This window comes from Sinocyclocheilus anshuiensis, unplaced genomic scaffold (assembly GCF_001515605.1).
Source record: "Sinocyclocheilus anshuiensis isolate Anshui unplaced genomic scaffold, SAMN03320099.WGS_v1.1 scaffold915, whole genome shotgun sequence".
Classification (NCBI taxonomy): domain Eukaryota; kingdom Metazoa; phylum Chordata; class Actinopteri; order Cypriniformes; family Cyprinidae; genus Sinocyclocheilus; species Sinocyclocheilus anshuiensis.
This window is the reverse complement of record NW_015542378.1, coordinates 334489-347857: the sequence shown is the minus strand read 5'-3', so window position 1 is coordinate 347857 and position 13369 is coordinate 334489. Positions and strand designations below refer to the sequence as shown.

Below are 13369 nucleotides of genomic sequence, written 5' to 3'. Positions count from 1 at the left end.
CCTCCAGAAACCAGCACAACGGGGACTAGTCAACTAGTTCCATAAAACAAGAAACAATTCCAGACTTAGCAAGAATTCAGATGGACGATGTGGCACTGAACATGTTAAACCAATTATAGTTAAAAGTTGTTAGCGGGACAAAGCGCTAAATCATTGTATTTTACGGTCTTCAGCTTTACAGAAAAATAAGCAAAGACAGTGAGCAAACGCTCACTTTTCTGTCACTCATATATAGTGTTGGGAAGCCTAAATTCTTTTCTCAAAACAGTCTATTTGCACAGTTCATGTAAATAAACAATTATCTGATAAAATTAACAAATCACAGTGCAAATACAATTGTATATATATATATATATATATATATTAATTTGAATGTTTTTTTAATCTGTAGAAGTAATCATTTAATGCATTTTCCAATTAATCTTTTTTTAATAAATAATCCTAAAAAGTTAGATCACATATTGCTGATGATGTGTTGGAAGAGTTTTATGATTCTGTTTGCTGTAGCTGCATACTTACTTTATATTTATGAATTCAGCAACTAGGTTTGTGTTCCCTTGGAATCGTGAATGCAGGTTTGAAATCAACAGTATTAATGAAAGAAACGTGCAAACAACTTGTACACAAATAGACTGCAAACATCGGGCAAAACACAGTCGCTGTATGTAGAGTTTGTTTTGGAAAAAAAAAAAATGTGATCAATATCAATCTTTGTTGTGTATAAAGTATCCTTAAAAGCATAGTGAAACTTGTACAAAACACTTAGAGTAAAATTATTTTTAAAGGTTTCTTAGAGAGTAACAGAAATATGTCAGGTTTTCAGGCTGAAAACCTCAGTCAGCAAAAGAGGTTTTTATATTTTTAAAAGCTGATGCATAATTCAGAATTCACACGTTTTTTTTCTTAGCTGCTCTCCACTGCTGCATCACAGAGACTTAATTATGCAGAAACCCCTTGGAGCTGGCATCTTACAGTGGTCCCATGATACTCATAAAGAATCGCCTCTCAATACAAACACACACACTGTACTTCATTCACCTAACAAAGAGACAAGTGTCTGCAGTTGGAACTACTGCCAAACCTTTTCTAAAGATGCTTCATACTTCACTCAGAGATTGCTTTTTTCATGTGTGTGTGTGCGTGCATGCATGCGTGCGCGCGTGCGTGCGTGTGTGTGTGTATAAAGTAAGTAATATATTAAAAGTAAGAAAGACATTTAGACAGTATTCATCCTGTGCTTATAAAACTGGTGTTGCGCCACGTCTTTTGCTCAGGTCACCTCCTCGACCCAGTCCAGGCAGTCTGCACTACTCAGATGAGGATGTCAGCGCCAAATACAATGACCTGATCCCAGCAGAGAGCAGCAGTCTCACGGAGAAGCCATCAGAGATCTCAGATTCACAGGTAACAAGCATTCTGTGATGAGATGTTATCAGTCTGTGTGTGTGTAATATATATTAGAGGGACAGTTCACCCAATAATTCTGTCCTCAATTACTCACCCTCATTTCATTTCAAGAGGCTTTAAAGATTTAAGAAGGATGTAAAAGCATTGTGCATATAGATCTATGGACAACTTTTATTGTACTTTTCTGATTATGGTGCTTTTGCCTCCTTTCTGAACCATGAAAGCTTCAGTTTTTGTGTTTCTCAGAAGTTCTGAAAACAACATGAGGGTGAGTAAATAATGACAAAATCTTCATTTTGGGATAAACTGTCCCATTAACCTCCAATCAGGATTTCTAATGCTAAATCTAGTCACATTCATTTAGAATAGGACCTGTTGAAATTCCCTTATCACACACTTTTATTAGGACTAGGACTCGCTGTGCTGAAACTTTCTCAAAAGTAGGATACAGCCCTGCAGGAAAGGTCTGTTATACCCTACTTGAGATTTTGGCTGTCTTACTTGTGCATGGCTTCAGTCCAGGTTAGGTCCTGTGGGTGGTTAGTTTTTTTTATCATGTCCAGAACATTCTGCTGCATCCAAGTTCATGCTCTCCAGTCTTTGTGTCCTGAGGCACAGGTTGGAAAATCTGTGGTAGACTTGAGAAGAAAACACAGTGTGCAGCACACAGGAACTGTAATCAAACAAAATACTCACATAAATGCATAAAGATTAAAGTGTGAAAACTGGAAGGCTTTGGTTGGACTCTCTCCACATCTCTCAATTGACCATTTAGCTGGCATGATGAGCAAAAGCTATTCAGTTTAAGTTGTGTGTGAAAGTCTAGCATTGGCATTTACTAAATCAAACTTGCAGACTGGCAAAGAGAGCAAGAAACACGCACACATCATGCTGTTTTCTTCACATTATATATAATTGTTGTTAGTGAATTTTAATTGATTAAGTGTATGTGTATGTGCACATATATATTTCAGCTTTAAATGTAGTTAATGCAATCCCATTTTTGAGCCAGAAATATATTTTATAGCAGCATTTTTTTCTATATTTATTTCCTGTTATTCTTACTAACAAATAATAAAATAAAATATTTAATAGTGGGAAATGGTTTATTTCCCAAAGGATTTCAAGCATTTCATTTTATTTAAAATGTGTGCGCGCTGTCACCATCACCCTGTCAGAACTTCCAAAATGCACATCATGTCAAACAAAAGCTCTAAATTTTTAATCTCCTCCTCGCCCTTCACTGACACCTCCTGCCACCACCTTCTAGACTGCTGGCATCCGGCCACCTTTGACTCGTGGTTGGAAACAGAGCATCTCCTGTTCTCCTTCTGCTCCTGCTAAAGTCTGGTATCATCACCATCAGGCAGAGTGAGGAGAGAGGATGGAATCTCTCTTTGAAGTTTTATTGAGCGGATAACTCCAGGCTATTGCAGATCCATTGAGCTGTCTCAAAAGAGCCAGAGCCGCCACAGAGACGTATAATACTGTCATTGTTCAGGAACTCTTAAAGACGGCTCAAATTCATTTGGCAAGGCCACAAACCTGAGCACCTAGCTGAGCCAGCTCTGCCTTTAAATTAACACATGGAAGATGAATGAGAATTTGGACAGGTGTAATTCTGTCTAGTCATTTGAGTGTGTTGGACACAAAGTTATTTTAAATTTGATTTTGAGCTGCTTTTGTTTTTTTTTGGAAACGCTGGCGCTACAGCTGCAGCTAACAGCAGGGATTGTTAGGGCAGCTTTCCATGTCAAAGCATCTTTGTTTTAATTGGCTCTCTGATGATCATCCCAGCATCAACTCTGTGAGATTCTTCCCAGCTCATGGAACGTTTTTGCTTCTCATCAGTTACTCTTATGTCATAGTGAAAATTTAGATTTAATTTGGAGAAAAGTGTGCATTTTGACAATATTTGATGGCGTAACACTTGGGTTGGACCGTATATCAAGTATTAATAAAACTGTACATTTGTACTGATTTTACTGGTGATCTAAAATTAAGCTACTTTTATTTTAATATGCTTATTATTTGGTCTAACTTTTTAATCTTCTTTATTTTGCACAATGTAAACCTAAAAATATTAACTAAGCGAAAGTAATTTAAGAATTTGGAATTTGGCAGGTAGGTTTTTTTTCTTTTCATAGGTAAAAATATTTTTTAATATATGATTAAATATCCTTAATCTAAGATTTGTAAAATTACTGTTTGTATCACAAAAAACTGTGGAAAATGTTTTTAAGTAGATTTTTACTGTATTTTATTTCTTGCAGTTAAACGTTTTGAAACTTCTTGGTGTTACATATGCAGTTTGGAAATGATCCCTCTTATTGGGAAAAAATATCACCCTTTGAAGTAATTTCAGAGCAAATACATAAATACTGAGAATGTTAAGTTTATTTATAAAAAAGAAACTGTTTAAAAGATTAGGGTTGATACGATTTTTTATGTTTTTGAAAGAAGTTCACTGAGGCTGCATTTATTTGATCAAAAATACAGATAATGTTTATTATCAAAAATGATAATATTGTTCAAATGTAAAATAACTGTTTTCTATTTTAATATACTTTAAAATGTAATTTATACCTGTAATGACAAAAATGAATTTTCAGCATCGTTACTCAAGTCGTCAGTGTCACATGATCTTTCAGAAACCATTCTAATATGCTGATTTGCTGCTCAAGAAACATTTCTTAAGATTATTAATGTTGAAAACAAATATTTTTTAGATTCCGTGATGAATAGAAAGTTCAAAAGAACAGCATTTATTTGAAATAGAAATATTTTTTAACACTATGAATGACTTTCAGTTTTGAATAATGCACCGTTGCGTAATAAAAGTTTTTTGAAAATAAAACAAATTTTGAGCGGTATGAAGATATAATTTGCGTCTTTGTCTGTCCAAACGACTGCTGTGCTTACAATTCTAATGGATCGGTGAAATGGGAGACATAGACACTTACACGCTCCTCTCCTTCATTTAATCCATATCTGTGCTGCAATAGGATTTCTTCCTTTCCCGCTCTCCATCCGTCTCTGTAGAGATATGAGTGGGGGTGGGTTTGTTTTGGCAGTCACAATGGCCTTCAAACCTAACTCTAATGGCCTGTGTTACATTTTTTGAGGCTTTTTTTGAGCAGATTAGACAGAAATATAACACATGTAATGCCTCTTTAGTGATGCACCAGCACCGTCATCTGTTGCAGAAAGAAAACAGCCCATAATCTTGTGTAAAACATATTTAGACTCCGTGTATTTCTATCACAAGGTCAGGTGCAGTGTCTCTATTTAAATGTAGTTCCACAGAGAAAGTGAAGTTTCATACATTTTAATGGGATTTCTGTAGGGCAGTGCTTATACTCAAACCAGGATTTTCCGGGAGGGAACATCTTGCCCCACTTTCTGTCTCTGCAGGAGACAAAACATACGTGCCAAACAGCCAGTTCCAGTAAGATCAGATCCTCCCATCTGAGGAGTCATTAACCAGACCCATCACAATCTGTCATCAGCTTTTATTCTGTTATTATTATTTTGTGTTTTGTTGAATATCTTGGCATTTACAGTCGTTTTGGAATTTTTTGTGGCCTGAAACTTATTTTAGTCCAACTTCATGAAGGCATGAATCACACTGACCTTGGCCTTTAGTAAATTTTGTATTTTTTATTAGTGATGCTTACATACTATTGTTCATACTTACGATAAGATGTTCTGACAAATAAGCAGTCAAACACCCTAGCAGCCACAAACACAAATATTATTTATTTTATCATTTTTATATTTTTTTATAATACCTTTTATTATTTTTATTTTTAGAATTTTTAATTAAAATATTCCCTCTTCAAAATTATTGTACTATTACATTTTTACGTTTATTTAATGAAGTATGCGATTTCTTCAGTGTTTAGTGTGTTTGTTTGAGTGAAACGACAGCACTGAGCGTTTCAACCAAGCGTTTTGAAAACTCTTCTTTACAGTGTTCCTGTCACATGTGTAAAAATCAGCAGCTGAATTGGTTTTAAGTTCCATCTGGATTCTCCCTTCAGGTGGTTTGGCATAGCTGCCCTTTACAGCACTAATATCACGGCTGATGTGCTCTGATTTGATTATTTTCATCAAATAGATTTCTGTGATATTTCAGTTTTCTGCTGTGCGTTAAATGTAACACATTATACTATGTTAGAGACATATTGTTGTTGTTTTTTGTCAAACAAGCTTGAAAATAGTATTGGTATGGATCATGGCTGGATGGAGGAGATAGAATAACAGAGGAGTGGATGAATGCAAACAAACATTTTTTTTGAGGAGAGAACAGCTGTCACATCCTGCATGTGTCAGCAGGGGAGGGCAGGAGTAGGTCACGGCGCTCTGTCTCAACCGACATGTTTTGATGACCACACACACACACACACAAACACACACACATACTTGCATTTGTGGTTTACGGGGACTCTCCATAGGCGTAATGGTTTTTATACTGTACAAACTCTATTTTCTATTGCCCTACACCTAAACCTACCCCTTACAGAAAACTACTGGCAATTTTTGAATTTCATAAAACACCGTTTTGTATGTTTTTTAAGCCTTTTGTTTTACGGGGACACAGGAAGTGTCCTCATAAACCATGTTTATGTTGTAGTATCCATGTCATTATACACATTTGTGTCATCATAAACCATATATACCAGTACACACACACACACACACACAGACACACATACACACACCGTGTCAGCATGCAGCTTTAGTTTCTGAGCTTGTCTTTGCTGTGAGGTCACGCTGAACAGAGAAAGCTTTCAAAGCTGAATTACAGATTACAGGGCTTTTGTTTGCTGCTTATTGAGTTGTTGAATTTGCTGGTATGACTGGAATGTCTCATTAAAACACTGCAGTCATATGAGAAGCTAAAATCAGCACATGTTCAATAATAGAGGCATGATGCTACAAAAATCCATGATCAATTCAATAATATTTTGTGTATATGTATGTATGTATGATTGAATGTATGCATGATTAAAATATGATTAAAAATTCCCTTTTTTCTATTATAAATAAATTATCATTAAAGTTAAGTCATTATAAAATTTCATGATAACAATGTAAATGGAAAACACTGTAATTCTGTATGTATTATTATAGACATGATATGTATCTTGATCATTGAATAAAAAACATTTGAATTCCTGAAAAATCGAATTTTTCAGGAATTTTCTCTTATGCACAAAGATACAAAACAATATGTTTATGATTACTGTATGTAATCATACTGATTTTTTTTTCCTCAAAGGTTTTTGCTGTTTAAAGAAAGAAAGGATGAAAGAGTTTCAGCAGGTCATTGGCATGAAATCTGCAGCTCTGATTTTAAGGGGATGTGGGGCTGATTTGGGGGAAACTGCTTTCCTCTCTGGAATTTGAACAGAGGCATGTGTGTCACATATGTGTGTATGTTACAATAATGGTGGACTGGAGAGATCTGAGCATTGTTAGTCTTTTCACTATAAAAGAGAAAGGCGAAGAGAAATTTTGAACTTTTTTGCCAAAATATGTATTTAATGTAGTGATCTTATCATCTATGTGTTTTGCAATAATTCAGTGAGAGGTAGAAGTGTAAGACAATTCTGTAGATTCTGTTTGTTTGTTTGTTTTCATTCATTTCACATTGTCACACAGTGAAAGACTTCAAATGACAGTGTTGCTCTTTAGCAGTGTGGATTAAACTTGATTCAATTAGTTGTTGTTTTTTTGTTTTTTTAATAGCAGAAGATTGTGTCAAATAATGGCGCAAGAGTCTAGCTATTCAGAAAGATCAGAATCAATCCCTAAAAGTAGCATTTGGAAATTCCCAGATTGAATTTCTCATGGGGGATTGCAGAAAGTGGTGGTGAGGATAGATGAGTCTTCTTAAAACGATATGCAAACCCTAAAAGCCTGAGCTATGATGGTTCTTATTTTCATCCTTTTCCTCTCCAGTTGGCAACTGGCAGTTGCTTGGTACTTTAGCATTCAACTGTGGTGAACTTCATCAGCCAGCTCTAGAAGTGTGAGCCAGATATGTCAGAATGAGGAGAGCGAAGGTGTTGTAATAAATGTGGTGGTGGAAGACAAAGATTGATGGAGAGCAGATCTTCATACAGTTGTCCATTGTTCTCGTGCAGAGAGCTGTCTCAACAAAGAGTGTAGGAGGCTGCCATGAGGAACCTTCTCAAGATTGTTCCAAGAAATGCATTAAAATGTCAAAGAAAGTGTTGAGAAGTATTCTCAGCCTGCATTACCCTTATAAAAAAGTATCATGGTACTAGCCTGCTGATCAAACTTTCCAATGGTATACAGTAGGGACCAATAATTTATCATTATTAATTTATTATTATTATTAGAAAAATTAAAAACATAAATATGTATTCCTATTTTATGCCTTAAACTTTAAGTAAAATAAAGACATTACACTGAATGTTAATACTGGATATTATTTTTCATTGAATGTTTAACTCAAATTGTTATTCTGCTAATATGGGTTTGTTATGAAATAAATTGCATTAAATTAATATTTGAAACAAATCTGATATTACAGTAGTTTTTGTAACGGTAATGCACCATTTTTAAAAAGAAGCCATTGTTTGTCCCATGAAATATGACTTAGGGCCCATACTGCACTGCTTTAAACCCCATGTCTCTGTTTACCTCTAGGAGGCGCTTGTTTTCTCCTTTAAGACTGGGGGCCTCCATACTCTTCCAACTCAAAGGGTGAGGATATGCATTGTGCATTGACTGACAGGAAGTCGCCTCTTAGTGCTTGTCCATTCCTATCCTCTTCATTAGGTTCATACATGGTCAAAACCCCACCACATGGATATGTGACCCCCTAAACGCAGCGTGTGATTGGTATCCGAGGGTGCAGTGGTATAAAGCAATGAGGTTATTTTTAAATGATAGATAGAGCCTTTTTTGGTTCTTCCCTTTTTTTGCCTTTTCTTTTCTTGGGTCATTTATGACAGATTCAAAAGTAAGGTGTGTGGTCTGTTGCATTTCAAGACTTCTTTCCTACAATAAATAAAGCTTTGATGGTTTGTGGAAAGAAATTAGAGATTGCAAGTATAATCTAATGGAATAATTAATTGGATTTTGCTCGTTTAATCAGGTTACCATCATGTCTGTTGTTTGATAAAACTAAATGAGCTCTTGCTAAACAAGTTCTAATGGTCTTGAGAGCTTGTCAGTGTCCCTTTAGATTATAAACACTGTAAAGTTTTACAGTATTTTACTGAACATTGAAGTGGTAACTTGAAGTTTGTTTTACCTAGATGCAGTGATAATCGGATTAAATCAAATGTTTTGGAACCGAATGAATTAAGTAACTCAAATCAGTCATTTTCACCAAACTCACACTTGTCAGCCATGATTTCTGTTCTTTTGATCTTTATTAACACCCATTTTAGCCAATGTTTTGTCAATTCAGAAACAAACTGCTACTGCAAATAGCACACATGATAGTTGAGTTACTTCTTAAGAAGAACTCACCTCAGATGTTATGAATTATCATTTATAATTATTGCAAATATTCTACACTGTATGTTAATATATTTTAAATTTTAATTTATTCCTGTGAAATCAAAGCTCATGGCAAAGTGTCACATGATCCTTTAGAAATCATTCTAACATTTTTTTTATATTATCATCAATCCTGAAAAAAAGTTGTGCTGTTTATTATTTTTGCGGAAACTGATTTTTCAAGAGTAGAAAGTTCAAAAGAACAGCATCAACAGATGAATTTCATGCATTTTTCCTGACCACAAACTTTGAACTTTAGTGTCAAAAGTGAAGAATAATGATTATTTCTAGTGCAGCCTCTGATTCTGTGGATTGATCCCGGACACCTACTCACATCATCCTTCCTTAAAATTGAGATTGTTGAAGTGATTCTGTCTCCATCACTCATTCTTTCTCTCTTTCTCAACCACCAGGGCAGTGACAGCGAATACGAGGTGGACCCCAACCGCCAGAAGACGCATTCATTCGTCAACCACTACATCAGTGACCCCACCTACTACAACTCCTGGCGCAGACAGCAGAAGGGAATCTCCCGAGCGCAGGCCTACAGCTACACCGAGTCGGAGTCCGGAGAGCCCGAACCCTGCGCTCCTCCACCGCCTCTGCCCCCTCTACCCCCGTTCCCACCGCAGCTCAGTTCCCCTACAACCCAGAGCCAGTCCCAGGCTGGCAGCCTTTTCAGACCCAAGGGCAGCCGGACTCCCACTCCATCCCAGCAGAGCTCCAACCCACCCAGTCAGCAAGGCACACTTTATCGGCCCCCGAGCAGCTTGGCCCCAGGTTCCCGGGCCCCCATCGCTGGCTTCTCCTCCTTTGTTTGATTGAATGAAGATATCGGTACATGGAAATACAAAACAAAGGCAGGGAATCGCTTACTTTCCCCAATGCCTGATCAAACTCACGTCTATAGAAAAATGACAACAAACATCAGCCCTGGATTTGTTGTGCTTACGTTGTCATTGCAAGCTGATTTTTGTTTTTATATACTTTCTTTGATCACACATTTTGTTTTCTTTCGTTTAGGTTTTTGTTTTGTTTCTCTGCTTGTGTGTTCAGAGTGTTTCACTCAAAATGAAAGACAATCACTTGGAAAGACACGTAAACACATTGGTGAGCTTTGTTTGTTTTGGGGTTTTTTTGTGCTGCTTGAACAAACTGCATGACTTTTTTGTTCAAACATTTCTTTTCGTTTGCTTTTTCATTTTGTTGTCATTGGTTCTTTTGTTTTTCTTTGTTTAACACCAGCACTAAGTTACGAATGCTGGACAAAGGCACTGACACATGAAAAATACATTTAAAAAGGCTACGGAGAAAATCTCAGCACTTGGCCACATCAAGAAAAATGCTAAATGGTGATTTGTACGGTGGTATTTTTGTTCTTACACAGATGACAAAGTACCGCAGTGATTATGGGAGGTTGAAGTTCATTTGACTAAAGACTATGATCTGATAAAGACCCGCCTGCACTTAGCACATGTTTGAGTTGGAAAGCCAGCATCATTTATTGATGTTACAAGTCAGTTTTCACCAGTGCTCTGAAAAGGCCAAAGGTCAAATTAAGTGCTTCACACTAATCTGTGTTTTGAATGTTTTTCCGGAGGTGAAATGTAGATTGTTCGTAAAGTTGAACACGAGTATATTTTCCCTCGTGAAACTTATGGAAGGCCAAATATGTAAGAGTCTGATTCACTATGATATTATTATACTATTGCTCTGGATTCTTTCAGATTCAGAGTCATTCATGTTAGCAGCAGGTGTGTGATGGGCGGGGTCATTTGTTGCTCCTTTTGATTTGACTCTATGATGTCATCCTGAGCTTCAGGTTGCACTTCCGCCGTGCAAACGGTAACGTCGGACACAAACGTCAATAAACGGCAGCGGATATCGGATATTTGCCAGCATCTCAGGCGGAGCTGGATGTCAAACATACCCATCAAAGAGTTCCTGTTCAAACACCTCTCCGATTTTTTCCCTTTCCTGATCATCTGGCAAGACATAACATCATAGAAGCTGACGACATTACAAAGATTGTGCAGCCAAGCAAATGTATTGTACCTGTGAACTTCAGATTTTTCACCACTTCGCTTTGACACGGCTATTCAAAGTAACTGAAGATAAAAAAAAATTTACTAAGGGACCCAACACAATGCCAGCAGAGAATTAAAAGGCACTTGCGCAGCTTACTTGTGAGGTTTAATGATGTTGTTTGCTCTTTCTTTTCCGTGAAGTGATTTTACTGTCTGTATAAACAAGGTCAATCACATGCTCAGTCTGCCTGAACACAGTATATTCCTAAATAAATTATGTTTTCTGCAAACGTTACTGGTTTGAACATTGAAAAGGACCATTTGGCTGTGTGAAAAGTGAGCATTCAGGGGTCATGAATGACTAACATAGGAGAGGAAGTGGGTAAATCTAAGTGAAAGTGTCCTTAAAATTACATTGGTTGTTGAAACATTACGACAGATACTATGACTAAATCTTAACCAGGAGCAACACGCAATTTAAAGGTTCCACTCCTATATAGATCTGAGTTTTTGTCCTAACCAACCCTATTTTATTGGTGCTAGTCCAGGTGGTAAACCAACATAGCCACATGAAGCTGGACCACCATCAGCTTTCCAATGAAACTGGTTGACCAAGCAAGTCTTGCTGGTTAAAAATGGACATTCTGTCATAATTTACTCATAATTATGTCATTGCAAACCTGTATTAATTTCTTTCTTTTGCAGAACATAAAAGGCGGCATTTTGAAGAATGTTGGTAGCCAAGTTTCGATTTCCGTTAACTTTCATTGTGTGGACAAAAAATGCAATGGAAGTCAATGGAAATCGAAACTCTTTGGTTAGTGTGGGCAAATTTGTAACGGGAAACTTGTTGCACCTGGTTAAGACAGAGTCATTTGGTATTGAGAGCAACAGAGTTGGCCACATATTGCAAATTTGATAAAAAAAACATTAGTTTACCATTTTTTGAATAATTCCATGTGGACCACCTTCAGCTTAAGTTATGCTTTAGACAGATGAGGATAAATATGCATAGCATTTATTAGAGTTGTTTATTTTTAAGGCTTAATTACTATCTTTATCGAACAAAGGAACTTGGAGTTATTGGAACAGCTCTATCAATGAGTGGATGAAACCTTTTGTTGGTCCTGGAACAACTCTGTCTAACTGGGCCATACCTTGGCCAAGTGTTCAAGTCTGCAATTGCATATTTGCAAATACATTTCTAACTTAACCCTAACCATAAAGTCTGATAGGATTGCTAGGTTTGTTGTTCCAGGACCAACAAGGATGTACTTGGCAATATAGCGATCACAGAATGTGTGTGATTATTTCATCCTTTCGTAATTTATAGGTGTTACAATGTGTGAAAATCCATCTTAACCCTCTGATGGACATATATGTGGCCTGTAACTCAAAGTTTCCCATCCTGTTGCTCTCATTGGGTTAATGAGTGTGGATAAATTGGATCAGCAGACCTGTGAAATCATGTTATGTTGGAAGCATCTGTTGCCTCCAGCCAGAAGAGAAGCACCATTTATTTCTCCATTTCCATTATTTTTATCTCCTTTTCTTTTTGTGGTGACAACTGCAAAAGTGGTATGAACTCTTTCCTCTTGTTTCTCCCTTTCCAAATTCCGATTTTTCATCCTTATTATGGCAAGACAGAAACCCCTGTATTTATACATTAATGATGGCAGAGACAGAACTGGACAGGAATGTGTATAAATGGAGGGAGATTCCACATCATACTCATCCCAGTGTAAGTCCATTTTGTGTCCTATTAAACCTCATTTCAAGTGCAGAGGAAAATTCTTCATGTTTTATTCAAAGGTGCTAGTGAAGCTCTGCAGCTGCGATTCTTGCTTAAACCATGCATCTGCAGTCGCTTATTGTTTGAGGTTACTTCTTAGAATCTTGTGTTAATTATTAAATTATATTATTTCCCTCTTTCACAGAAGGGTAATATGCACCATTTTGAGATCAAACGGCTGGATAAATGCGTTTGATGGCAATTATAGAGTAGGGTTTTACCACTGGATATGAGCCCATTGATCAGCCCGTTTGCTAACACCATAAAGAGCATATCAGATGGTAATCACCTTTTTTCAGAAGTTATGGGAAGTTTTTGATCACTTTGGGGTTTTATATAAGCAGGATTGAAGGGAAGACTGACTATAAAAACTTTGTAAATGTGTGGCGGTTTTACAGCTCTAGTATATACAAAACATACATATTCCCAGGTTCATAAACTTTAGGTGGTCCATTTGGATTTCCGTATATCTTACATGAAATATTCACTGTCGTACTTGGATGTTATTGGATAATTTGGATGTTATTTTGCTTGTTTTTAGTTATTTTATCTTTTTGAATCCTGGCGTGATGTATGGTTGGACTGTGTGTGTGTGTGTGTG

At 36.6% G+C, this 13369-nt stretch overlaps 1 protein-coding gene across 1 annotated transcript in view; it reads left to right on the top strand.

Annotated features, from left to right (window-relative positions):
- The window catches only part of LOC107692460 (protein sidekick-2-like), an 80165-nt gene extending 69914 nt beyond the window's left edge, over positions 1-10251 (top strand). The window contains exons 42-43 of the mRNA XM_016491505.1: positions 1275-1404; positions 9363-10251. Coding sequence (XP_016346991.1) covers positions 1275-1404; positions 9363-9770 — 538 coding nt within the window. The 3' untranslated portion in view covers positions 9771-10251. The remainder of the gene's footprint in view (positions 1-1274; positions 1405-9362) is intronic.
- The last annotated feature ends 3118 nt before the right edge of the window (positions 10252-13369 follow it).